The sequence below is a fragment of the Nothobranchius furzeri genome, chromosome 18 (genome assembly GCF_043380555.1).
Source record: "Nothobranchius furzeri strain GRZ-AD chromosome 18, NfurGRZ-RIMD1, whole genome shotgun sequence".
Taxonomy (NCBI): Eukaryota; Metazoa; Chordata; class Actinopteri; order Cyprinodontiformes; family Nothobranchiidae; genus Nothobranchius; species Nothobranchius furzeri.
Window position 1 is genome coordinate 11555639 of NC_091758.1, and position 26243 is coordinate 11581881.

A 26243-nucleotide genomic window follows, 5' to 3' on the forward strand; every position below is an offset into this window, starting at 1 on the left:
TGCATTTAGTTCTAATAGATTTATCTTTGTAAAGTTTTTCTACTTTTCTAGATTTGTACATTTTTAACACCTTCACATAAACGTGTTGCCCTCTGACACGGTATCATCGCACCAAAACGTCCAATCTGAGGGCTTTTGAACATTTTAACCTTTTTTGTGTTCTCATATTGAACATTTTGTGTGTTGTAGCGCTGACCAGTTTCACAGGAACACCAGTGATGTGTGAGGAAATGCACACATGACCTGCTGTAGATAGGTTATCTGATGCAAACCAAGAGCCATTACGTCTGTCATGTTCCAACACCGTTTGACTTGATGCATCTTCAGACTGAAACTTTTAACTTTGCCCTGGATTTGAGTTTTAGGTGCTTTCCTATTTTTAAAGGTGTGGCTCACTGAAAAAAATTTTTAATGACTGTTTCAGGTTCTAACGGGTCACTCTGAGTTTTTCATGCAGACGCAACATGAAAATAGTCTCCTACACCTATCTCCTGCATTAGCTTCTGATAGAAAACAGACGGTGAAACTCTAGGATTAGAAAAGCCTGACAGATCTACGTCACTAACATTCATGAACTCACCCATCTTGACTCAAAACAGGGAAGGCTGCTGTTGGTTTAGCATCCATGAGACAGCAAAGAACGTCTCTGCTAGTAAAAGCTACTTCCTAACATTAGCACCTTCACCACACAGCAGAACTCCTCCAGGCTTGTGTTATTGGTGGAGATAAAACGTCAACGTTGCGGAGCAAACATTGTCAGTGGTAGAGCCGTGTTGCTGTTAGCCAATCAGAGGAGAGATGTCCAAATATCAGGAAATAAGATTCCAGATCCTGCTGTCTGAAGCTCTTTGAAATCCTCACCTTTACAACGCCATACAGTTTTGTAACCATTAGTTCCAAAAACAGTGATCTTTGTCTCATCACTCCAGAGTCTAGAGTCCCAGTAGTCTTCGTCTCTTCCAGCATGGGCCCTGGCAAATCCTAGGTGTGCTTTATTGTGCGTGGGCTTTAGGAGAGGCTTCCTCCATAGACGATACCCGTGCATGCCATTCCTCTGAAGTGTGCGCCGTACGGTGTCACAGGAAACAATCACTCAGTTTGGCTTTCTACAGCTTTAGCTAACTGCAGTGAACTTGCATTGTGATTTTCCCAGACTTTCCTCATCAGAAAATGCTCCCGTCGAGATGTTTACTCCTGTGGACGGCCTGGAAGTCTCTGTAAGCTGGTTGCACTTCCATCTTTGTGTAAAGAAATTATTTCCTTTCTCAGATTTTGTGACATTTATCTTCCATGTGGAACCATTGCTGACGGTATGAAATGCAATGGGCTTTTCTTTGTTAAGTAATGCCCTTTTATAATCACCTGTCTGCTGGACACCTCTCAACTGAACCATTAGACTCACATGTGGTTGAATGTAGTCCTAAGTGTGGCTTTTCTCCTCAGACTATAATTGGGGTGCACTCTGTTTTGTAACATGGGCTTGAATAGATTTGTAAGGAAAATCACTTTTTTGTTTGTGCAAATCTTGTTTCAATCAGTGACCCACATTTGTGGGAGTATTTTGTAGTTTGGTACCTCACAGAAAATGTTGGCTCTGAAAAGAAACTAAAGGTTTTCTGACAGTGTAGTGGGGTGTACTCATATATGCTGAGCTATGGCTGCTTCAGTTCTTCATGCAGTTAAAACTGGTTGTTTACTGTCTATGATTGGTAAGGTGAATGCCATCAAAATGATCAGCCTAACTAGATTTCTGTACCCGTTCCAGAATTTACCAATATATTTGAATTTGTCCTTTTTTAAGAAAGTTTACTCAATAATTTTGTCATTTATATGAGGCAACAAACCCCACCGCATAGCCAAAGCTCACCTACAGATATCCGCTAGCAACGGAGGCTTGGGCCTGCCAGTTTTGAGGCACTATTATTGGACAGCTGATGCCAGGCCTCTCACTTATTGGAAATGTGGATCCGCGGGGATGAGAGAAGGTCCCTCATGGTTGCACTTAGAAGCAGCTGCTGTGAAAAAGTCCTCACTTCCAGCTCTTTTGTTTTCAGGTTCTACAAAAATATACAAACTACAACCAGTGTTGCCAACTGTTTTTGACTGAAAGTAGCTGAAGTTCCCCCCAAAAGTCACTAGATGTCGCCAGATGACGTCACGTGCTAATTTACATAGTGATGACGTCATCACGCCACATTAGCGTTCGTTTTCCCCATAGCATCTAATATATATATATATATATATATATATATATATATATATAATGGGACTAAAAGGGAGGAAAATAAAAACTGTTATATGTTAAAGTTATTAATTAGTATGATTAAAATGGCCCAAATTGCTTTGATATGTACAATAAATTCCAAAACTACCAATAGCATTAAGACAGATATGGTGTGGTGATCCAAACAGTTCTGTTGTAGGATATAACTCAGACCTCCTGCTCTCCTCATTCTCACAGACATTTTCCTAAAAAGCTGTTTTTTTACACCTCATAGTTTCTCAACTTCTCTGTTGTGTGTTCTCTCCATCGTGATAATAACGATGCACCGAGCAAAAGGGAGCGGCTGTCTCATAGTATAACCATCCCTGTGTCACTGAAGGAAATTCAGATGAGCCACAGAGCTGCGTGTGTAAACGGGACAGTAGTTGAAACTCCCGATGACTGTATTTGCCAAATGCAGGAAAAACCAAAGTGTCTGACGGCTGCAGAACCAGAGATGGCAGGTTGACGCCGTCTCTAGTAGAAGCGTGAGCCTGCAGCAATATGAAAGCAGCAGACGTAAATCGGCGGTCTCCAGCTCTGCAGCTGTACTGTCTTCAGCGAATCAGACCGGCCGAAAACGGTTTATGATTGGTCAGTCCTCGTGCACATGCGCAGATTATCGTTCTCTTTCCTTACTCCCAGAAGAACGGTTCAGAGTGCAAACGGTTTCTTTGTTGCTAATCTGTGGGGAATATCTACATGAAAGTTCTACAGAAAGTAGCAACGGGTCCTGAGAAATGTCGCTAAGTTTGTCGCTAGGCGCTTTTTGGGAAAAAAGTCGTTGAGGGGGGTCAAAAAGTCGTTAGGAACAGTGACAAAGTCGCTGAGTTGGCAACACTGACTACAACACAATTTTATTTTAAGGAACTCTCTACGAATCCTGTCAGATTAAAAACGCTTTTCAGGCTCCCATCGTCTCAATACAGGCTCCTATTCGCCAAAACCATGTATTCACAGCCAGGCAGCAAGATGCAGTATTCATGGCCTGGAAGGAGAGGGGCATCAGATCATTTGCGGATCTGTTTATTGGTGGTCAATTCATTTTCGCAGATTAGTTCAAAGTATAATCTCCCTAATTTACATTTTTTTTCGCTACCTTCAAGTCAGACACTGTGTTAGGGAATGGTGCCCAAATCTTGAACCCTCTTCCACCACACACACCCTTATTAAGAATTTTTTGCTTCCTCCAAACTCCAAGCGGATTGTGTCAAAGTTTGTTAGCTGCTTTGCTGCCACAGTTTCCTCAGACTTTCATAGAGAGGCTTGGGCAGTGGACTTGAACTGTGAGGCGTCTGACGCACTCTGGGAAGGAGCATTATCTCAGATTACCCGCTGTTCCGTCAACTCTCGCCTTAGATTGATCCAGTTTACGGTTCTACACAGGCTGCATTACTCTAAAATAAAATTGAACAAAATGTTCCCATCTGCGTCTACCGAGTGTGACAGATGCCATATAGCAGAAGGTTCGTTAGCACATTTATTCTGGTTCTGTCCTTCATTGAGCAGATTCTGGTCTGCAATCTTTAAATGTTGTTCAGATGTTTATGGTAGTGACATTCAGCCCACCCCCACACTGGCAATTCTTGGATGTCCTTCGCTGGCTCCTCGGCTGCCACAGCACATGGGGACCGCTCTACAGTTAGGGATGGTTGTGGCTTAAAAACTCATTCTTCTGAAATGGAAATCTACAACCCCACCTTCTTTTGGACATTGGCTCACAGAGATGCTACATGTCATTCAACTGGAATTGCTACATTCACACAAGACTGGCTCTCGCAGCAAGCTTGAGGAGGGCTGGAGACCTTTCCTAACCCACTACAAGGTTATCTAGCTGGTGAAATGGTTTGGATTAATGACTGGTGCTGAAACATACCTAATATAATGTTGCTCTATCATCTGTAAATGTGCTTAATAGTAACTGTTTTATATACCTTTCTGTTTACAGTGTGGTCTGGCAGCCGTAAACGTATGTTTGTTTATATGGCTTGACTAAAAACCTGAAAAACAAAATATTATATAAAAAAAAAACCTGGTTGTTTATTGGAAGAGATCGTGAACACCTGCTGGTCTTTTTTTTCCCATGAAATTACGGTATATTTTTGTGTATTTGTTATTGATGTTTTATGTTAAAAAATTATCTAAATTGAAAGATTATTATGATTATTATTTATGAATTAAAGAATTATAAAAATGTAACGTTTCAGTTCATGAACAAACTCAAAACCTGAGTTTTGAATAAATAGATAGATAATCTATTTAAGGGTAGAGGTGAGCGCTGATGAGAGAATGATGTACAGCTGGAGAAGGAACACAATAAACATCTTTTGTGAAGAACCTGAAACTTGGTGCATACTTCCAGAAACATTACAAGCCAGACATCCCATCAAACGTTGACCTCATGGACTCATCGAGTTGTCTGAAACCAGGAGATGCTACCGCTCCCATTTCTTCCGCCTGTCGCTAGAAGTCGAGTGAAGAAGCAGCTGGAGGCTGAACAGGAACAAAAATGCAGGTCCTGGTGGCGTCAGCCCCATGCCTAGAATGTTTTAACACTGGTTTGGTCTAGATGCGTGGTTCGGTTTGGAGGCTGGAACCGGCGACAACACCGGAAGTGACACCAGGTCGTTGGCGTTGAGATCAGCGAGCAGGACTAGCTAGCTAAACCGGCAAAGGATACCGGGGGAGGGAGAGGAGCCGGTCAACGAAAGAATCATCAGCCCCACGGGATGAAACATTGATTGCCGTCTTCAAACACACTCTAACACGGTAAATGTAAATATTTTGGTTTTGTTAGGTTAGCGGTGACGTGTGGAACGAGTAACTACGTTTGTTGAGCTAGCTAACCCGCTAACAACTAGCTAAACGGAGCTAGGTAGCGCTGTCGCGGGAGTTAACCAGGTCCCGCGGTTGTTGAAGACTTTCCAGCGTTTTGGTGATCGTTTTTCATGTCCCCAGTTACATAAATGTTCGCTAAGGACTGGGAGGTTTATATGTGGTCTGTGGAACGAATTCCTGTGTTAATAAAGAATGTGTAGTGGGTGGTCTACCGTGACGTAAGCTAGCATGCTAAGCTACACCCCTAGGCCTCGCATTCCTAGAAAATGTCCTGTTTCTCAGTGTTCCGTGTTAATAAACGCTTTCTTAGTCAGGGAGAACCACATAAAACGTTAATCCACGTTTATCTCTGCGAATTCGACCATAATTGCTGTAACGTGTGACCGTTTGTTAAAACGTTTTTGTTCCTTTACAGATCATTATCACCATTACCAAAGCCACCCAGATTAAAGCAGCCGTCTCTGTAAAGGAAGGAGTCCTCTATTTTATTCCGTGGTTGCTCTGTGGGCTAGGAGCATACATCTGAGTGTGTGGACGGTGTGTAACTAGCTCCCTCTATGTGTGTGACAATGGGAGACATCAGTGACCTGGACCGACAGATAGAGCAGCTCAGGCGCTGTGAGCTCATCAAGGAAAATGAAGTCAAAGCATTGTGTGCCAAAGCCAGGTACTCCATCACGTTACTTCTGATGAAGATGTTGTTGTAATGTTAAATGGTAAACGACCGGATAGAGCACCTCCTAGAGTCCTGGAACAATGTTATGAATCACTGTTGTGGTTATCGTCCTTGCCCGTGCATACAATGATTGCTTGATGTTCAGTGTGACAGATGTATTTGTTTATAAAGTAGCTGTAAAAACACAATTTTCTAAAATGTGGGTGTATTTTCAGAGAAATCCTGGTTGAAGAAAGCAATGTCCAGAGAGTAGACTCTCCTGTCACGGTATCTCCTCGTTTGTCGAAAAATCTACTCACTCTTTTAAAAGTGGCCAAATGTATAAATGTTTTTGTTTTTGCAGGTGTGTGGCGATATTCACGGTCAATTCTATGACCTGAAAGAGCTCTTCAGAGTAAGTTTCTGTTCATTTTGGCTTACTGTTGTCAAAAACCGTAGTAATTTTTTATTTTGTTTGGTACCGGTGACACTGAACAGTGATAAATGTCCTAAAGCTTATACGTAAGAATTTTTTTGAGTGATATTCGTCCGTCCAAAAAAATGACGTGTATATTCAAGCATACCTTTAGACGCTCTGACATGCTGCACGGAGCGCCCCATATACTGTTAATGTTATTTTGTAGAATGGTGTTATGGTTTCACATTCATGATTTCTATCAGTAAGCAGGAGGAGCTGAGAGGTCAGAGCAGTCAGAGAGAAATTATAATACTGTTTTGCTGTCAGACTGTGGAAGTTCTTGCTGAACTTTATTCTGTTTCATGAACCAGGGTGACTTGAACTGATAAATTAAACTGGGAGGAAACTTTTGTCTACCTTTAGAGTTAGATGTTTGCTTGTTTCTTCTCCTCAGAGACACAATGGACACAAGAAGATCATAAAAGACAAAATGTCCCCAAAGGAAGGGTTAGTTAAGGGGAGGTAGCTGTTATTAAATAAAATCCTATAAATATAATTAAATTAAATCCTAATCCAGCCCACTGCCTCCTGCTTGTATTATTATTATTATTATTAGCAAATACAAAATAAACATCCATCATTTTATTGGCAGTTTATGGTTCTTTTAGTGTTTTCAGCAGCAGAGACTGGTTCCTGCTCCATCTCATGTATGAAATGAGACCACTGGGTTCAAACAAAATAACGAACCAGGCCAAACATGTTATTTATCTTATTTCATTGATAAATGTAGTTTTTAAAGCTCAATTTTTAAGTTGTTAATTTAAAAGCAAATATTTTAAATATGATTAAATACCTGCTAAAAAGCACTAGGATGTGGGAAATGACATCTGCTCACTAAAACTTCTCAGTGGGAGTCCCCCAGACCAACTCCCCCATCACCGGATATCCTCTCAGGGGGTGGCTACTTTCCTTGATGTGGAGTGGGTCTCATCTTCTTCACCCTTGACCCATTTTCATGTCTGAGTTAGAAGGCACAAAGGGATGCCCACATATTCCACAACCACCAAACCCAGTGTGTCTGATGGTGTGAGTGTAAAATTGAGATAAAGCACATGCATGCTCATTATTAATGCAGGCATGTGCTTTAATAATGAGCATGATATCGATATCGGAAGTAATTCGATTTTGGCTCAAAAATACTGTATCTGACTATATCGGACTGCGTCAGAAATCTCCGATATAAGCAGCTGGTTACGGTTCACAATTTTGCAACCAGTGGTTAAAAAAAAGCCCCCTTTTTCACACTTACTGTTATTAGCTCTTGCACACGTTCCATTGCTGTTTCTCACCAGTATCAGCTGATGGAGGGCTCTTGCGCCGTTCATGTCAGGGGGCACGGTAGGGTCGGGGAGGGGGGGCGGGCATGACTCTTAGCCTGGCGGGTGGCCAAGCTTATAAAGCGCTGGGGGAAACCCTGCAGAGTGAGGGACTCTGGTTGTGCATCAGAATTATATTAAAAGAGTAAAAAACACACTATAATTAACGCTTTTTCAGTCTACTGTTTTTAATATAAATCTGACTCACAACTAAGGTCCCACATTCGTTACAGTTATGAACAACAAGTAAAGAGGGAGTGGGATGACCGCTGGAATGTCCGTCAGATTCAAAACCGGTTGCACAGCAGCCCGTCTGACATCAAATACACAGCTCTGCTTGTGATTGCACGCTCATAAGTGCATTCTGGAGGCCACGGTTTTTAAAAACACCAGTTTTCTCGTATTTAACTAAACAATTACACAGACTGTTCCTTATTTACTAGACAAATAAGGAGTCAGACGCAGCAGGAGCGTTATGACCGACTGACCTGTTGCTGGCCTCGGTTCAGGTTGCTGCACCATGTTCTGCCGGGCTCGGTGCTTTGATGTGAGGCTTGTGTTCCGGGAATGAAATAAGAATAAAATGCTCCCAAACTGCTAACCACTCCATGATTGAGCACAGTTGTTGGGTCATGTGACGAGCTCATTTAGTCTAACATATTGTGATAGCAGAAGGACTTGAAGCAGTTAACCTGGCAAACTATTTTACCTGGTTACAACATTAACGGCTATTAACCGTTTAACTAAGTACATCCCTGGTTCATAGAGCACGGGCAAAGGTCTGTGTGTGTCGGGGTGGTTTAAGGTTAACTGACCATTAAAGCTTCTTTCTGGAGTATTTCTCTTATCCGATGGCACCATCTACAAGCTTATCACACAAAATCGCTGTTCCTCTGTTTTTTTAAGCTTCACGTTCCTGTTCATATATGTGCTTCTGTAGCCGACAAACGGCTAAAACACGTTGTTTTCAATTCAAAAATACTTTATTAATCCCAAAGGGAAATTGATTGCTGTAGTAGCTCAGAATAATAATAATAATAATCAAGTCATCAAAGAGTTATTGTATATTACAATGGCTGTTGGCAGGAAGGATCTCCAGTAGCGGTCAGTGTTGCAGCCAAACTGAAGAAGCCTCTGACTGAAGACACTCTTCCGTTGTCGGACAGTCTTGTGAAGAGAATTATTTTACGAGTATTATTGTCATGTTGTGTTTTCATATATTTATATTTTAGAGACTAACTTGTCCGTGAAAAGTTCATGAACTCAGCATCGGCCGAGGTATTCCTTAAATGTGAAGCGTCTAAGCGGTAGTCTAATGCTATTGGTTAGTTCTGGCCGGCGCTCAGTTTCCTACTGCACGGAGCTCTGCGGGGCAGGGGGCGTGCTTGGCAAAAAAAAAAAAGATGTATCGCTTATATTATATCACAGTACATGATGAGATCATCACTTCTACGGATTTCAGAAAAATCATTCATTGTTTCTGAAAGGGGAAAACTCCGGAAAGCTGCTTTAAGCGTTAAAGGTGTCAATAACTGGTTAAAGAAATTGTAGAAAACGTGCATCCCCTTTTAATACCCAAGAATTGAAGTTTTACAGTATTCTGTGTTTTAACGTTACTGTTGGCCAATAAGGCGAGATGTTTCTATCGTAATATTGAGCCTTTATTTTTGGTCCACCACGCCTCAGACAAACTCCCTGTGAGACTGTTTTCACACAGAAAACGAGGCTGCATTATTGAAGCTGTCAATGGAAATGCTGCTTGGGATTTGTGTGTGTGTGTGTGTGTGTGTGTGTGTGTGTGTGTGTGTGTGTGTGTGTGTGTGTGTGTGTGTGTGTGTGTGTGTGTGTGTGTGTGTGTGTGTGTGTGTGTGTGTGTGTGTGTGTGTGTGTGTGTGTGTGTGTGTGTGTGTGTGTGTGTGTGTGTGTGTGTGTGTGTGTGTGTGTGTGTGTGTGTGTGTGTGTGTGTGTGTGTGTGTGTGTGTGTGTGTGTGTGTGTGTGTTAGTTTGGAAAAGCGATGCGACATGGGGTCACTGCCGACTTAGCCTATGTAATAGCCACAGCATGAACTGTTGAAACCAATAAACTAGATAAAACCTTTCCTGGCAGGTTGGTGGCGATGTTCCAGAGACTAACTACCTCTTCATGGGTGACTTTGTGGATCGAGGCTTCTACAGTGTGGAGACTTTTCTTCTGCTTCTAGCTCTTAAGGTAATTCTGGTCTTTGGTTTGTTTTTCACTCTTTATGACATTCTTAGTTCAAGTCATTTTCATTCATCTTTTGACCCTTGTTTGGCACCTCAGGTGAGGTATCCAGACAGGATAACTCTAATCCGGGGAAACCACGAGTCTCGACAAATTACCCAGGTCTATGGCTTCTACGACGAGTGTCTTCGCAAGTATGGCTCAGTCACCGTTTGGAGATACTGCACTGAGATATTTGACTATTTGTCCCTGTCTGCTATCATTGATGGCAAGGTGAGATATGGACGAGTTATTTAAATTTTCTGCATCTTTTTGTATTATTTTGGGTGTCGGTCTCTAAAGTTTTGTGTTTTCTGTGCATCTCAGATCTTCTGCGTGCACGGTGGTTTGTCTCCCTCAATCCAAACATTAGACCAGATCAGGACCATTGACAGAAAGCAGGAAGTGCCCCACGACGGACCCATGTGTGACCTTTTGTGGTCAGACCCTGAAGGTATCTGCAGGCTTTTGCTCTCTGAATAAATAGTGTGAGAGTGGCTTAGGGATGAGGAGTTTGCCCTGTAACTGGTGGGTTGCTGGTTTGAACCCAGGCTCTGTCTGCATGATAAACACTCATGTTGGTGTTACAACTGAACATACAACAGTAAGTCTTCGTGATCCTATGTTTCCTGTTTCTGTCAGACACCACAGGGTGGGGCGTGAGTCCCAGAGGGGCTGGCTACTTGTTTGGGAGTGACGTGGTGGCGCAGTTCAATGCTGCCAATGATATTCACATGATTTGTCGAGCACACCAGCTGGTGATGGAGGGCTACAAGTGGCACTTCAACGAGACGGTGCTCACTGTGTGGTCTGCACCCAACTACTGCTACAGGTGGGTAGCCAGGTTACATTGCATTAGTCGTTCCACTAGCAGAGGATGTAGATTACAGCACACAGTGGGAAAAACAATAACCTGCTGTTTGTCCTTCAGCTGTTTTCACACTTAAAGCAACATATAAACTTCCTCGCTTTTCATTCCTTCTGATTAAAAGCTGAATTAAAACCCAGCTGCAGCCTGCGGTAGCTAGCGCTTTCCCCAAAAAGCTGTCCCTGCTAAGAAGCCGCACAGCTCTGTATCTCCCGTTGCTGCGTGTGAGGTTCTTTAACCTTACCAGGTTTGGGTCCACTTCACTAAATGCGATGGCTAGGAATGGGAACCTTTGACCTTAAAATCAATATGGTACAAACTCCCAGTACCTACTACTGGTACTTAACAGTACCAGTTTTCTATACTTTTGAGTGTTTAATAATTATTAAAATCGCTTTTTTATTAAATATATATATTATTTTCCCCATATATAGCCATATTTGATGAATAACATACAACAGTTTGTATTTTATCATCGTAGTGTTGTACAAAATTCTTCAACATGAAAACTTTTAACAAGTTACTAAATGACGCAAAAATAAAACCAGCTCCATGGACCCTGATCCTCTCCTCCGCCCTCTGGAATAACTCTGATGAGGAGACCGTGTGTTATAAACTACAAATGAAACTAAAACACACTCCGATACCATACAACAGTTTGTATTTTAATATTGTGGTGTTTCACAAACTAAACCAGCTCCGTGTACTCCTCTTCTTTCTCCTCTGGACAAACTGTGTGATGGTGGGTTCTTGTAGTTTTATAAAATGTGTGATGGTGGTTCTTGTAGTTTTATAAACTATGATGGTGGGTCCTTGTAGTTTTATAAACTATGATGGTGGGTTCTTGTAGTTTTATAAACTATGATGGTGGGTCCTTGTAGTTTTATAAACTGTGATGGTGGGTCATTGTAGTTTTATAAACCGTGTGATGGTGGGTCATTGTAGTTTTATAAACTATGTGATGGTGGGTCCTTGTAGTTTTATAAACTATGTGATGGTGGGTCCTTGTAGTTTTATAAACTATGATGGTGGGTCCTTGTAGTTTTATAAACTATGATGGTGGGTCCTTGTAGTTTTATAAACTATGTGATGGTGGGTCCTTGTAGTTTTATAAACTATGTGATGGTGGGTCCTTGTAGTTTTATAAACTATGATGGTGGGTCATTGTAGTTTTATAAACTATGTGATGGTGGGTCCTTGTAGTTTTATAAACTATGTGATGGTGGGTTCTTGTAGTTTTATAAACTATGTGATGGTGGGTCCTTGTAGTTTTATAAACTATGTGATGGTGGGTCCTTGTAGTTTTATAAACTATGATGGTGGGTCCTTGTAGTTTTATAAACTATGTGATGGTGGGTCCTTGTAGTTTTATAAACTATGATGGTGGGTTCTTGTAGTTTTATAAACTATGATGGTGGGTTCTTGTAGTTTTATAAACTATGATGGTGGGTCCTTGTAGTTTTATAAACTATGATGGTGGGTCCTTGTAGTTTTATAAACTATGATGGTGGGTCCTTGTAGTTTTATAAACTATGATGGTGGGTCCTTGTAGTTTTATAAACTGTGATGGTGGGTCCTTGTAGTTTTATAAACTATGATGGTGGGTCCTTGTAGTTTTATAAACTGTGATGGTGGGTCATTGTAGTTTTATAAACTATGATGGTGGGTCCTTGTAGTTTTATAAACTATGATGGTGGGTCCTTGTAGTTTTATAAACTATGATGGTGGGTCCTTGTAGTTTTATAAACTGTGATGGTGGGTCATTGTAGTTTTATAAACTGTGATGGTGGGTCATTGTAGTTTTATAAACTATGATGGTGGGTCCTTGTAGTTTTATAAACTATGATGGTGGGTTATTGTAGTTTTATAAACTATGATGGTGGGTTATTGTAGTTTTATAAACTATGATGGTGGGTCCTTGTAGTTTTATAAACTGTGATGGTGGGTTATTGTAGTTTTATAAACTGCTGATTACACGGAACCAAACATCTCTGCTGTGAATTAAATTTACTGAGTATCTTCATTCCTTTTGCTGTTCTGGGGCGACGGTGGCACAGGAGTTAAGTGCTCGCCCCGTAATCGGAAGGTTGCAGGTTTGAGCCCCGCTCAGTCTGTCGCTGTCGTTGTGTCCTTGGGCAAGACACTTAACCCACGTTGCCTGCTGGTGGTGGTCGGAGGGACCGGTGGCGCCAGTGCTCGGCAGCCTCGCCTCTGTCAGTGGCGCGCGGCACGGGTACCGAAACAAGGCACCGTTTCATATGACGTGAATCGGTACCAGTCGGTTGTATGGAATTCGGTCGGTGCCTTAAAACGTACCGAATTCGGTACCCATCCCTGGCTATGGCTGACTGGGTGATGATGACAGCATTCTAAGTAAGGCATCATCGTACTAATCTGCTCTAGCAGGTAAATAAACTGTTTAAAACGGGTATTCAATTCCAAGCCCGGAAGGCCGGTATCCAGCTTGTTTTGGTTTTAACCCTGCTTCAACACACCGGATTTCGATTGGAGGGGTGATTAACAGGCTTCTGCACCGCCTGATGAGACGCTGCACGTGATTCAACCAGTGAATCTAGTGTGTTGGAGCAGAGAAACCACTAAAACGTGCTGGATACCAGCCCTCGGGGCACGGAATTGTGTAGCAATGGTTTAAGACAACATTAGCTTGACACTTAAGCTTTCATTGCTAGCAGTTAATGGTGCGTTCGCTTCCTTCTCGGAACTCGAAAATTCGACTTCCTAGTAGGAAAAATCAACTGAAAAAGGAATGAAGATGGAAGGTAAATTTAGTTCACAGCAAAGATTTTTGCTTCAGTTTAATTTGCAGTTTGTAATGTTACAAGGACCCACCATCACACAATTCATCTGGAGGGGAGAGGAGAGGGAGAACATGGAGCTGGGTTTGTGTTTCGTTTAGAAACGGCTGCGGTTAAAGGTTCTCATGTTGAAGAGTTTTGTACACCTGATGATAAAATACAGTTTATGGTATTTATCATATTTATCAATATGGTCATATATAGAGAGAAGAAAATATATATTTAATTAAAAAAGATAATTATTAAACATTCAAAAGTATTAAATTAGTACCGTTACGTGTCGGTATCTATTCCTAGGTACCGGGAATTTGTACCAAATCCATTCAAATGTGAAAGGTACCCGCGCCCAACCACTTCTCGGTTTGCAGACAAAGTAAATGCTGTATTTTGTGAAAGTAAACAGCAACATGGCTAAATGTAACATTTGTGTTGCCAAGTATGGAAATAGCAGGAATTTAATTAAGTGCCTCAACGTTCATGACATCAATTTGTGAATTAAAGCGTAACGACCCGTCTCAAATTGCAAAAAAAAAAAAAAAAAAAGGCAGAACAACCACCAGTGCTACAGCAACACTGGCGGTATCAGGCTCATACTAGCACTCGTGCTTACAATCGTTTTTTCACTTATTTACAGATGTGGACAAAATTGTTGGTCCCCTTTGGTCAATGAAAGGAAAACCCAACAATGGTCATAGAAATAACCTGAATCTCACAAAAGTGATGAATAAAACTTGTGTGAAATTTAACCAACATTGCTTTTCAACCATGCTTCAATGGAATTATTTCAAAAAACAAACTTCTGGAACAGGCCTGGACTAAAATGATGGTACCCTAGAAAAGACTGAAAATAATGCCACCAAAGGGACGTGTTGATTAGCATCACAGGTGTCTACAGTTCTGTGTCTGCTGCTAAATATCTTCTTCATGAGTAGTGATGGCAGTGCTGATGTTGAAAGTAGCGTCCTGAACCATCACAAGCTTTCAGTCTCTGTCACTTTTGACAGATGGTTCATATGTTGAGCATGTCTCCGTCGGCCTGAGTGAGCATGTCTGAGAGCCCTTGCACCGATGCATAATGACGTCTTGTGTCTCCGCACCCACGCAGACGGAGAAGTATAAATCAGGTTTAATGGGACAGTTCAGCAGCCAAGCCACATGCAAGTCCCGGTGCTTCTGGTACAGGTCACCGCTGCTGGCGTGTTGTTGAACATGCTTTGCTGGGAATCTAGGGTTACATTATGAAATGGGTGGAATTTAGGGATGATCCCATTCCTCAGCCACTAATCAAAATTGGCCGATCAGGAATAACCTGAAAATGCAGACAGAGGGCTGCCATCTTGGAAAACATGTGAGCAGATAACGCACTTTGATTGGCCACTAGAATATTTCACTTCAGCCAGCACGTAGACCAGGGGTGGGGCACCCTTGTCCATCGAGGGCTGCTATCCAGCATATTTTAGTTTCAACGCTGCTTCAACACACCTGATTTCAATCAGCAGGTGATTAACAGGCTTCTGCAGAGCCTGATGAGCTGCTGAACAGGTGAATCAACCACTGAATCAGAAGTGTTAGAGCAAAGACGTGCAGGATACCGGTCCTCGAGGACCAGGGTTCCCCACGCCTTGACACCTGGTGAGTTTCTGCCCCTAGAGAAGCAAAAAATATCAAACTGGTTTGATTTTCACACACAGCAAAGTATCTGCTGAGCAAACGGCCTCGAGTGACTGTTAGCTCAGCAGTTTGCTCTTGTGTACGGCCAGCTTAAGCGATTGCTGAGCCCCACCCCCTCCTGGAGAATTCTCCTTGGGAGAATGAGCAGCCAACACACACCATGTGTACACGTCATAACCGTGTGTTTGGAGGACACAGCCCTGTTTAACATCCTGAACAGTTTACACTTATTAAACCAAGCTTTGAAAAACATTTTGTGCTTTTGAACTTAGCCTAGAGTTACGCTTTAGAAAGGCCTTGCTCTTTATTTTCCAGCCAATAGCTACGCTCATGAAAAGCATCTGTTTACAAATCAGGACTGGCGGCTTTGAAATGACGCTGCCCTGCCTCAAGTGTGGGATGTTGCAACAGCAGCCTGAAGCAGTCAAACACACTTATCAGTGGCCTTTGGAGAACCCGTGCACAAGGACCGATCTGAAGGTTTTGTTTGTAGAGTGCAGTCAGTTAGCTGAAGTAAATCTTGAACCGTCAGATTCTGGGTCATAAATTATTGTTTTAGTAAAGGACTCGTTTTATCACAGTAACACGAACAAACCAGCTGTTTGTCTCTGAACAGATGTGGCAACGTGGCAGCCATCTTGGAGCTGGATGAGCATCTACAGCGCGAGTTCATCATATTCGAGGCAGCGCCGCAAGAGACCAGAGGGATCCCCTCCAAAAAACCAGTAGCAGACTATTTTCTGTAAAGATCTTCAGACAGGTGGCCGCGACGTGTCAAACCGCGGCACCATCCTGCACCGGCACACCCCCACCCGCCGTCCTGCTGCTGGACCAGTCTGAACTCACAGCGTTTGGTAAAACGTGGCAGCCTCGGCCTGAAGAGCTGCCTGAACCAGACGGAGCAGTCAGCATGGGAGGGTTGGGGTGGTGCTGATCTACTCCCACCCACTGCTCATCACATTCTCCTTTCACACACGTTGGTGGATTTTTATGGTTAATACGGTCACTTAGTTTTAGGACTAACGGAGTAAAAAATGTTTATTTTCCAAAATCTGCAGGTTTAGGACATTTTTACAGTTTTATCATTCGATGAATTATTTCAGTGCTTTGATTTAGTCTAACTGTTGCTGCCAGGACAACATTCAGGATGCCCTGTCACACCCAGTACTGCTGTTCAGTACCACACATGTAATCAGAAAAGCCACAGCGCTTTTTTCTACTCATTTTAATCCGCTCATTTCTCTAGCTGTCAGTTTTGATATTGTGAGAATAAAGTTTTTGTATCGTTGATGTGGGTGTGACTTCATGACCTGCAAATAAACACACCTGGGATCAGTTTTAACGCCTTTCATTTGTAAAGCACCTTTCTGCCACCAGTCCAGGCAGCCCTGGGTGGTGAACACAACCCAAGAAAAGCATGCTGCCTCTGAGCAAGGCATCAAATACGCGCCAACCCTAGCAGTGAAACCGTTCTGAGCTGCAGAAACCAGCTGACGTCACATCAACTCCTCCCGTTGGACCGGTTCTCTGGCCGGTCTTTCTGCTCGGCACCTCCCACAAGGAAGAGGTCGACGTCCGGTGGAGAGGAACCGGGAGCAGCACCGGAAACGAGCAGAAGTTACTGACGGCGTCGGCTCTCAGGTAAGAGACGAGCGGAGGGATACGGTGGTACTAGTTCCTCTGAGCATGTTCCCATTCATAACTCTTACGTTGCTCACCTGATCGCTTCTGTTTTGCCTCGCGCTGTTACGTTTTCTTATCAAGAGCACGTGGCCCAGGTGATGGTGTGCGTTGAGCAGCCGTCAGCAGGTAACCAGGACTCCAGCTGTACTCTGCCATCCTCAGATCCCTTTTCCTCCAGTGGGGTCAAACAGGCTCGTCGGGTTTAGGAACGCGTGCACTAACTCACACGTGATCACGAACGGCTGTAGACTGTGTACCTGTGTTCCAGGTGAGAGGATGAACACGCACAGCGAGGTGGTGGACAGGTTACGGGGAGCCTTTCAGTCGGGCGTCACCATACCGGAGGAGTTTCGTCGGACCCAGCTGACCATGCTCAGGTCGATGATCTCAGACAACGAAGAGAGGATTTTAAAAGCGCTGCACCAAGACCTGGCCAAGGTCCGTAAGCATCCAGACTGTCCATCACTAAACACCTCAGCCAGTCCCTGAGCTGGAGCCAGAGCCTGGCTTGGACTGCTCCACGTGCTGATGTAGGAGGAGCGTTTCTCCCAGAGCAAAAGCAATCTGCTGTGCTAGTCTGTTTATTTACCCAGATGAGTCGATTGAGAACACATGGTGAACCATGTCTGTTGCTGCTGCTAACTAGCTTTACACCACAGAACTACAGATGAGATGAAATATACACGTTACAGATAAAGGACTCTTCTCATGTATAGTCTTAAGTACTCAGAAGCAGGAGAATTCATCAGAAACTGATTGTGATGAATTATTGAAGGTAGATAATGGAATGTAGGTGGTGAGCTTCAGGGATTTTTGCAGCTCATTCCAGTTAATAGAAGGTAGAAGACAGGTGTACACACATGTAGTAGCCTTATCTTCCAGGTGGGTGCACACTTTGGTAACACTAACTGTCTTTTCTGACACATCAGCCGAAGTTCGAGGCCATCCTCTCAGAGGTTGAAATCGTGATGAATGAGCTGCACCACGCCATCGCCAACCTCTCTCACTGGATGAAGCCAGATTATGTGTCTAAAAACCTGGTAGGATCAAACATCACCTACCGTGTAGTGTCTGTTGTATGATTGTTTGGTGTTGGTGTGATGCAACCCAACTGGGGGGGCTTCGTCAGACCAGCTAAACTTCTACAGCTCTCATTCCTGACATGATTGATATGCTGGTTTCAGAGCGGTGGAATGGCCCTGCAGGCAGCTGAACAAAGACCAGGACATTCTAGCTTTCCAACGTCTTTGTTGTTTTTCTGCAGGCGACTAAGCTGGATGACTGTTTTGTCCGGAGGGAACCTTTAGGAGTTGTCCTGGTCATTGGTCCATGGAACTACCCACTTCAGCTCCTAATCCTCCCCATGGTTGGAGCCATTGCTGCAGGTGACTGGAACAACATGGAAGTCAGCTGAGTTTGCAGCTGCTTTGCTTTAATTTGAGATCTTACAGCTTATCCATAGCCTGGCAAGCCAGACTAAATAAATGTATTATTTAGTCTGGCCACGCTCCATTGACGGCTCTCGGTTGTGGGGCGGGTTCTACCGTTGTCTTTCAAATGATCTCCGCATTCCACTGGACAATGAATGTGACATACTCTTGTTTCACTCTGTTGCATCATCCCACCCACCAGGCACATAGAGTGCCCTGATTGGCCCACAAAGCGGATACAGCTCTGTGATTTATTCACTAAGCAGATAGAGCACTATGATTGGCCCAACATTATGGACCAATCACAGCTCTTCATGTGTTTGAAACCCCTCTAGAGAGCTGTGATTGGCTAGCCAGAGTCCTGGTAGGAGCTGCGGAGGTTCCAATGGAGCCCTAGACCAAACTTTGCAAAGCAAGAATCTGGTCTAGTTCACTAGGCTAGCTCATCCACGCATTGGGTTCCCTGTGTGGGTTTTGCTGCTGCACCCTGGTTTCTTCCCACTGTAAAAATGTGCAACGCCAGTATTTTCGATTATTTGATGAATTTTGACTATTTTAGTGAGATATCTGTTATTTTTTAATCACAAAATAAGAGTTGAACATCATTTAGCAATGGTAATTCAATATTTTTGTCTGGGTTCCTCGGTGCTAGTTTTAAACATGTAATGTGTCTGGTCCAGATGAGCACAGCTGCTGCTGCACATGAGGACTGCATAGATTAATTTGGCCCAAAACCCATTCTCCTTATGAAAACTGTTTTTATTAAGTTCTTCATACATTTGTACAAAAATCTGTCAAACTTCCTTTCAAAGAACTACGTCCACCTCTGCTGCAGCTTATGTGTGGATTCATGTTTGTAGGAGCAGTCGAGCATGACCGAACAGATCTTCAGGTTTATAAAAGCCTTTTCAACCCTCAGACTCTCACTGCGTTCTGTTTCCTTGTTTCTCTGTCCTGTGTGTGTGTGTGTGTGTGTGTGTATGACTGACTGTTGTGAAGCACTTTGGGGGGTTGTAGAACCCTACAAATACAGACCATTTACCATTTGTGTGTATCTTCTTAAAATAAGCTTAATATTATTTTACTGGAGCAGATTTTCCAAACATCTCCTGATGACGTTAGGGTAATGCGTGTACCCCTGTCTACAGTCGCTGATGTCTTTGCTCTGACTAGGAAACTGTGTGATCATCAAACCTTCAGAGGTCAGCTTTGCCACTGAATGTCTGATAGCAGATCTCATCCCCAAGTACCTGCCTCAGGTAAAGCTACCTTTGCTGACAACCAGGATCATTTGTCCAGAGATTTAAAAATGCTGGATATTTCTGTTTCATTATCTACTACCTTAGTTGTGTGTGTGTGTGTGTTTGATTTAATTTGGATTTTGTAGGACTGTTATACGGTGGTTCGCGGTGGATCAGAGGAGACCAAGGCACTTCTTCAGAACCGATTTGACCACATCTTCTACACAGGTAAAAGCAGAGGTGGCTCGCCCATAGGGGGCACTAGAGTAAAGGAGAAACAAAGTGTTTTATGTCCATATTGACTGTGAATGTTGCTGTTTTGTTTATGTTTATGTATTTAGCAGACGCTTTTGTCCAAAGCGACTTACAAGTGATAATCGGCATATTGCCCTTGAGGCTAACAACAACAACAACATTGACATCAGTCATGGAGAGGAGGGAACAAGGAGTGGACAGTAGAGAGGGGGGATGGGTGCAGGGAGGGTGCTAGTTTAGAAGATGCTCTCTGAAGAGCAGGGTCTTCAGGAGTTTCTTGAAAATTGAAAAGGAAGCCCCTGTTCTGGTAGTGCTTGGTAGGCCATTCCACATTTGTGGAACGATGCATGAGAAGAGTCTGGATTGTCCTGAGCGTGGTGTGGGCACTGCTAGCCGACGATCCTGTGATGACCGGAGCGACCGGGCCGAGACGTAAGCCTTTGCAAGAGGATTCAGGATTTTGCTTCATTCTGTGTGCCTACATGCAGCCTGAATGGTTTAACCATCCTTTCCAGCGGCTTTCTCATATTAAACGGCCAATTTCCACCAACAAACTCACTAGTTTCACTCCTGGGGAACTGGGAATTTGCCTCTGAACTACAGCTAAACAGCCAATCACATTTAGTTGCTAGGGAGAACTGGCGATTTCTGGGCCAGTCAGCATAATTTATGGCCTCTGCTGGACTTTGGCACCTGTGCTACAGTAAATAGCTTGCTAGCATCAGTGTTACCGACTTGGCAACTATTTCTTATAACTTTTCAGATTGTTAATGTTTTTTATTTTTTATGTTTTACAAAAAGGGCCTAGCGAAATTTCTTCGGACCCTTAGCTACTTCCTGTAAAACGTTGCAGCCGATATTGCCTGCAGGTTAGAAAAACTCAGCCTGTGCTCCGGACGTCCTTCTAGACGTCAGGAAAGAGAATAATCTGCATGTGCTGCAAGATCACGTTACCTCTGAAATCTTTTAACACGTAGCCCCACCAAGGTGTTTCTTTTGTCACCAGCCAGTACGGGTTAAAGGCCTCCACGAAGTCACCTTCAAATGACCATAACTCAGAAGTATGATGGCCAGGAGTGTTGCTGTCAAAAGAAGCTTCTGTCTGCAGGATCCAGCCTGAGTAAAACATGCTGCTGTGCCTGAGAGAAGAGTTTTATTGTGAATATCAAGGTTGGATGTTCGGTTGCAGCACGAGGACCTGGTCCTCCCAAGGGTAGGGGAGGGAATCTGTCCTCACAGGACCTTGATCCACTCCAGCCACTGAAGGGGCAGCAGTCCGGGTTTCCAGACTGAACAGCAGAATTAAGTCCACCCACTGTTTACTGGTGTCTCCACTGTGGATGTAGATTTGACTTTAGAAGTGTGTGTGTGTTGGGGGTGTTTCCTGTAAGTACAGATAAATGTGTATAATTTTACAGCCTAGAGGCTCTTTTATACAATGTCAGGACTGCAGAACTGTCAAGTACACAGGTGGCAGGAACGACCAATCACACGTTAGCAGTTATCAGCAGAGCCAATAGATGAGCTTCTGGATGGTTCTAATGGGAAACGGGCTTCAGCACAAGTGGTTGTTTTCCTCTTGGTCCTAGTGCTCAACCGGTGTCTAGGTAGGACATGTCCTACCCCAAAACTACGTCCAGGGTCTCCACACACTTACCTGCATGGATGAAGTAGACTTGGACCACAGAAAACTAAAGCTAACTGTGTGAAGGTGTTTAACCTTTCCCCTCCACCTTTAGGTTCTCAAACTGTGGCCCGAAGCATTGTTCAGGCTGCCTCGGTCCACTTGACACCAGTAACTCTGGAGCTGGGTGGCAAATGTCCTTGTCTCCTCTACGGGCGGCTGAACATTGTTGCTGCAGCTCATCGTCTGGTTTGGTCCAAGTTTTTTAACGCTGGCCAAAGCTGTGTGGCTCCCGACTATGTGCTTTGCTCAACGGCTACCCGAGATGCCCTGATACCAGCGCTGAAGGACGTCTTGGAGAGCTTCTACACCACAGAGCCTCAGAAGTGTCCCGACGTGTCCCGCATTGTGTCGCTCCGGCACTGGACCCGTCTGGTGGAGCTGCTCGGAAAGACCCGGGGAAGGATTGTTTTGGGAGGAGAACATGACCAGGAGGATAAATATATAGGTGGGTAACATTCCGAGTCACCAGCAGGTCACATGTAAGATCTTGCTCTGTTTGATTTGACTGAAACAGCTGACTTCATTAAAGCGTCCTGTAATCGCTCCTTTCTTTGTGCTCTTTAGCCCCAACAGTGGTGGTGGATGTAGCTGAAGATGATGCCTTAATGGCAGAGGAGATCTTTGGTCCCATCCTGCCCATCATCACCATCGAGTCTGTTGAGAAAAGCATAGCGTTTGTCAACCGTAAAGAAAAGCCTCTGGCCCTCTACGTCTTCTCGGATGAGTCTTCTGTAAGGACACCACTCAGCCGCCGCTCTAAACTCCTCTGCTCTTTCATATGACCTGGTCCTTTCTTTTGAAGGTGGTTAAGATGGTGATGGAGAACACCAGCAGTGGCGGATTCTGCTCTAATGATGGGATTGTCCACATGACGCTGCCTGGCCTGCCCTTCGGAGGTGTAGGTAGGTCAGTTCTGTTGTTAGGCGTTCACCTCAGGTTGTCGATCGTCCATCTGTCCATGATATATGATATATGATAGAAGTAACTACCGTAAATCCTCTAATACAGGCCCGGGCCTGTATTTGACTCAAGCTCATCAAGCTCCAGGCCTTTATTGAAAGGAGGACCAGAATTAGAGACAGGCCTCAATTTCTATTTGAGCAAAATGAACTAATGGTTCGCTGGAGTTTTTGACAAATAAAATTGCGCCCACATTTTCAAAGTTAAACACATTTCTTTTAACAACAATAGTTTCTGCTTCAGCCCCCCTCCCCCTACGCAGCGGCCGCAAACTCACTGACGCGCCTGCAGCCTCTCGGAGTTCCTGCTGCTCTAAACATTAAAATAATTATTTCATTTTCTGTTCCTCACTTCTGATTACCTTCAATGGTGTCTGTTTGTTGCAACCACCAGGTACAAAAAATAACTTGTTTTTATTCGACTATTTTTCTGTCCTGCCTGTTTATTATCTTCCTGCATCTCCTCTCAATCCTAAAGAAAAACTGCTACCTGGGTTCATATATATTCACCTTATGAGTTACCTTTGAACTGCAGTTCTAAAAGATCTACCGACCGCAAAAACAGCAGAGTGCTCGCTGCTCGCCGGCCGCATCAGTGATCGGTGCGTCACCGGAGGACAAAACAGGTGATGCGCCCCGCTCCACAGCAGCGAAACGCATCAGGCGCAAATCAAAGACAGAAAACATAAAAGGAAAGGAGCCGACATGAACGATCGCGTGTTAAATTAGTTTTTGAGGTGGCGACACCTGATTTGATAATGTTACTGTGGCCGTGCTCAGGACGCAGATGTCTGGAGCGCGTCAACAATCAGAGCTTTGCATGCACAAGCTGGTTAAGTTTAGGATGGGGGTGAGGGGAAGGTTAAATTGCAAGAGGGTAAACGTCACAATTTGGTTAAATGCCCGTTTTACGGCGGGTGTCAGTACCGACGCTCTGGCACAGCGCGTTGCCTCCCGACGCGCAGGAGCTTGTCACCTGCTGACAGCAGGCTGCTGTCTTTTCTGTGGACTGCATCTTGCCGGTCATTATCACGTGACAGCGACTAGTCGATGACAGGCATAAAAAGTCACTATAGAGCGGTGAAGTCGACTAGTGACTAGTTCATACAACCCCTGCTACTGCTCCCCAGAGTGTTCTGCAGCATAATCAGCACGTTCTCTTTGAACTTGATATCAAATTTTCGCCTCCGCACGGTTAAAGTTACCCTCGCGGTCTATCACTGGCAAATCAAAAGTGAGACGGATGACACAACCGCCCCCCTGTGGTACTTGCTTGTTACCACATTCCACCCGGCCATTATTCACCTCCGCCGACTCCGGCCAAAATATGGTACCCGGCCGTTAATAAAATACAGGCTAATATTAGAGGATTTACGGTATCCCTGTTCCACCCGAGCCCTCGCTTAATCCTCAGAAAGCTAGGCGCTAGTCAGTAGTTACTGATGTGTCTCGTCCTGCATCCCAGAACGCAACACAAACCATCCTGTTGGTGCTACATCCAGATGTGAGCTACGTCTTTGTGCAGCTGCAGAGAGCCTCCTAGCCGTCAGGGCTGGTGTTCGGGTTCGTTTTCAGGGTAAACAGCTCATGAGTTTGAGCTGCAGCGGTGCAAGTCCATCCCTACAGATGGCGACGTCACCCACACTCCTAGAGCATGATGCCGTATTGATGCTGAAGGGCAGAAGCTGACATGGTGAGGATGGAAGAGCCTCTGGGTCTGTTCATGTTGAGACCATGTAGAACTACCCCGTGGGTTGGGTACTCCACAGGTAACTCGGTCCTCCACCCTCAAGCCCAGGATGGATGGCATGTTTTCATTCTCACCTTAAAACTCAGGCTGAAGCGCTGCTCGCCTACACTGTTGAGTTACGAGTCTGATCACCACTCCTCCTCCAACAGCAACACGTTGAACTGGTTTTTGGGTTCTGAATAACTTGTGAGGTTTGTGTCCAGAGACATGAGGTCACATTTGGCTCCAGGCTCAGTGGACTATGTTTCAGCTGAAGCCTGCCCGATCCGCTTGCTTCTGCAGGTCTACACTCGTTAGAAATGATTATATTTCTAGTCCTGAAGTTGTTCTGGAGTCGAAACCCGACGCGGCTTGAATGTAGTGCTGCTCTGAAGTGAACAGTCAGGGCAAGGCAGCTTTATTTGTGTAGCCCATTTATTACAGGCAAGCCAACGGGCTTAGAGATTTTAGAGCAGTTAAAGGTGCAGGTTAAGGAGCAAGCTCTCGAGATGAAGAACAAAGTTTTCATTTTTGATTTAAAAGTGGAATGAAAAGTTTTCCTCTGTCATCTCTTTAGACATGTGGAACACAGCACGGCTCACGCCTTCACCTCCATAAACATCTACTACTTAGTGGGCATGCTGGCAAACTGTTGAAGGTCCCGTATCATGTAAAATCCCCCTTTTGACCATATGTTATTGTTTTTTTTTCCTAATGAACACCTCTACAGTGGTTTTAGGCTTCATGCATCTCAGCTGCAGCCTCAGTTCAGCTCTGCCTGCTCAGTAGCTCCGCTATCAGCAAAAGCACGTAAACAGTGAGTACTCAACTAAGGGGAAAGTAGTGCATGAGATTTGCTTGCTACGTTTAGCATGGCTTCAACTAGTTGAGTGAATTTCAACTGGCAGCCCGCAGGCCACATCTGGCCCACCAGACCCTTTGAGCCTGAAGACCCCCCAAACAGGGGACTTCGATGTTTAACAGCAAAATTCATGTCCCATTTATCAATAATTGTTTATGTTCTCCAAACATATTAAACTACAGTCAAAACAGTCCAGAGCCATTTAAATGTTAATACATTAAGATACAATAAAACGTCAACTTTATTTTATCTGGCTCTCACGCCGTCTGCTGGAACCAACTCTGACCCCTGAACCAGTCCAGGTATCAGAAGTAGCACGCCTAGGTGGGACAACAGTGAATTATGGGAGTACTGAACGGAGAGGATAAGTTGTGACTGAGGTTCCTTTTTTTTTTGCCAGTTTAACCTGGTTTCTACTGGTCCAAGCCCAGTTCACTTGATCTGATCAAAACCTAAATAAGGTCCGGATCTCTACCAGTTTTGGTTGCAGGGTCTCCGGGTTTAGATGCTACTTTCACTCTGGGATGAGACGAGATGTCTCTCATCGTACTAAATGACATAAACTTAACTGGTAATTCTACATTGGAACAGTGTAATAATGATCTCACATTTCACCAGAGTGAACGATGACACACGTACAGCACTGTCAATACAAGAACATCACATTTATCATCTCAGGTCCACCAGTCGGTCCCTGGCTTCCTCATGAAACATACGAACATTAATCTTACCCGGTAATGCGTGTTTGCTGCAAACCCCAAAACACTTTGAGGGCCCGTTTGATCGCCAGGGGTCTGCGAGCAGTCGCTTTTGGGGTCCACGAAACGCGTCGTGGGACCTGCACGAGTTAAACGGGAGGTTTGGTTCGGTTTGGGTCCTCTGTTAGCAGAGCAGTGTGTCTAATGTGTGTGTGTGTGTGTGTGTCTGGCTTCTGTGTCCATGCAGGTGGCAGCGGTTGGGGTAACTATCATGGCCGCTGGGGCTTCGAGACATTCAGCCATCGACGAGCCTGTATGCTGCGTGGCTGGGCGTTGGAGAGACTCAACGGCCTGCGCTACCCACCCTACAGTGAAGAAAAGTTAAAATGGCTGCGTTGGACGACCAGTGCAAAGAACAGCTGCTCAATGATGTGATGGAAGCCACATTAAACGTGTGTGTGCGTGGTCGAGCGTGTTTGACTTTGTCCGCCCTGGTGCCGCCTGACATGCCCTGTTCCCGTGTAGCTGTTCTGCTGCGGCACCACTCAGTAA

General features: G+C 44.3%; 2 protein-coding genes across 3 annotated transcripts; both read left to right on the top strand.

Moving 5' to 3' along the window:
- Positions 1–4841: 4841 nt before the first annotated feature.
- Positions 4842–16484, top strand: LOC107391597 (serine/threonine-protein phosphatase 4 catalytic subunit B). Its single transcript, XM_015968954.3, has 9 exons — positions 4842–5032; positions 5517–5768; positions 5993–6044; positions 6121–6171; positions 9658–9759; positions 9853–10026; positions 10120–10246; positions 10435–10624; positions 15764–16484. Exons 2-9 carry the CDS (start codon positions 5659–5661, stop codon positions 15891–15893), a joined length of 936 nt encoding a protein of 311 aa, XP_015824440.1. The 5' UTR covers positions 4842–5032; positions 5517–5658; the 3' UTR covers positions 15894–16484.
- Positions 16485–16651: 167 nt separating this feature from the next.
- On the top strand, positions 16652–26158 carry aldh3b1 (aldehyde dehydrogenase 3 family, member B1). Of its 2 annotated transcripts, none has more exons than XM_015968952.3 (10): positions 16652–16788; positions 17099–17268; positions 17760–17870; positions 18095–18215; positions 19434–19519; positions 19648–19729; positions 21496–21888; positions 22008–22174; positions 22246–22345; positions 25939–26158. In XM_015968952.3, exons 2-10 carry the CDS (start codon positions 17107–17109, stop codon positions 26124–26126), a joined length of 1410 nt encoding a protein of 469 aa, XP_015824438.1. In that variant the 5' UTR covers positions 16652–16788; positions 17099–17106; the 3' UTR covers positions 26127–26158. The 2 variants fall into 2 exon arrangements, with proteins under 2 accessions (XP_015824438.1, XP_054598077.1); XM_054742102.2 differs by lacking the exon at positions 16652–16788 and adding an exon at positions 16811–16956.
- The last annotated feature ends 85 nt before the right edge of the window (positions 26159–26243 follow it).

Bases quoted from the DNA above. Each gene is read 5' to 3' on its own strand.
- LOC107391597 (XM_015968954.3), top strand. From the start codon at position 5,659: ATGTGTGTGACAATGGGAGACATCAGTGACCTGGACCGACAGATAGAG. The intron at 6,045-6,120 runs GTATCTCCTCGT...TTGTTTTTGCAG, and splicing joins GAGTAGACTCTCCTGTCACG to GTGTGTGGCGATATTCACGG. The intron at 10,027-10,119 runs GTGAGATATGGA...TGTGCATCTCAG, and splicing joins CTGCTATCATTGATGGCAAG to ATCTTCTGCGTGCACGGTGG.
- aldh3b1 (XM_054742102.2), top strand. From the start codon at position 16,929: ATGGTGTGCGTTGAGCAGCCGTCAGCAG. The intron at 16,957-17,098 runs GTAACCAGGACT...CCTGTGTTCCAG, and splicing joins CGTTGAGCAGCCGTCAGCAG to GTGAGAGGATGAACACGCAC. The intron at 18,216-19,433 runs GTGACTGGAACA...TGCTCTGACTAG, and splicing joins GGTTGGAGCCATTGCTGCAG to GAAACTGTGTGATCATCAAA.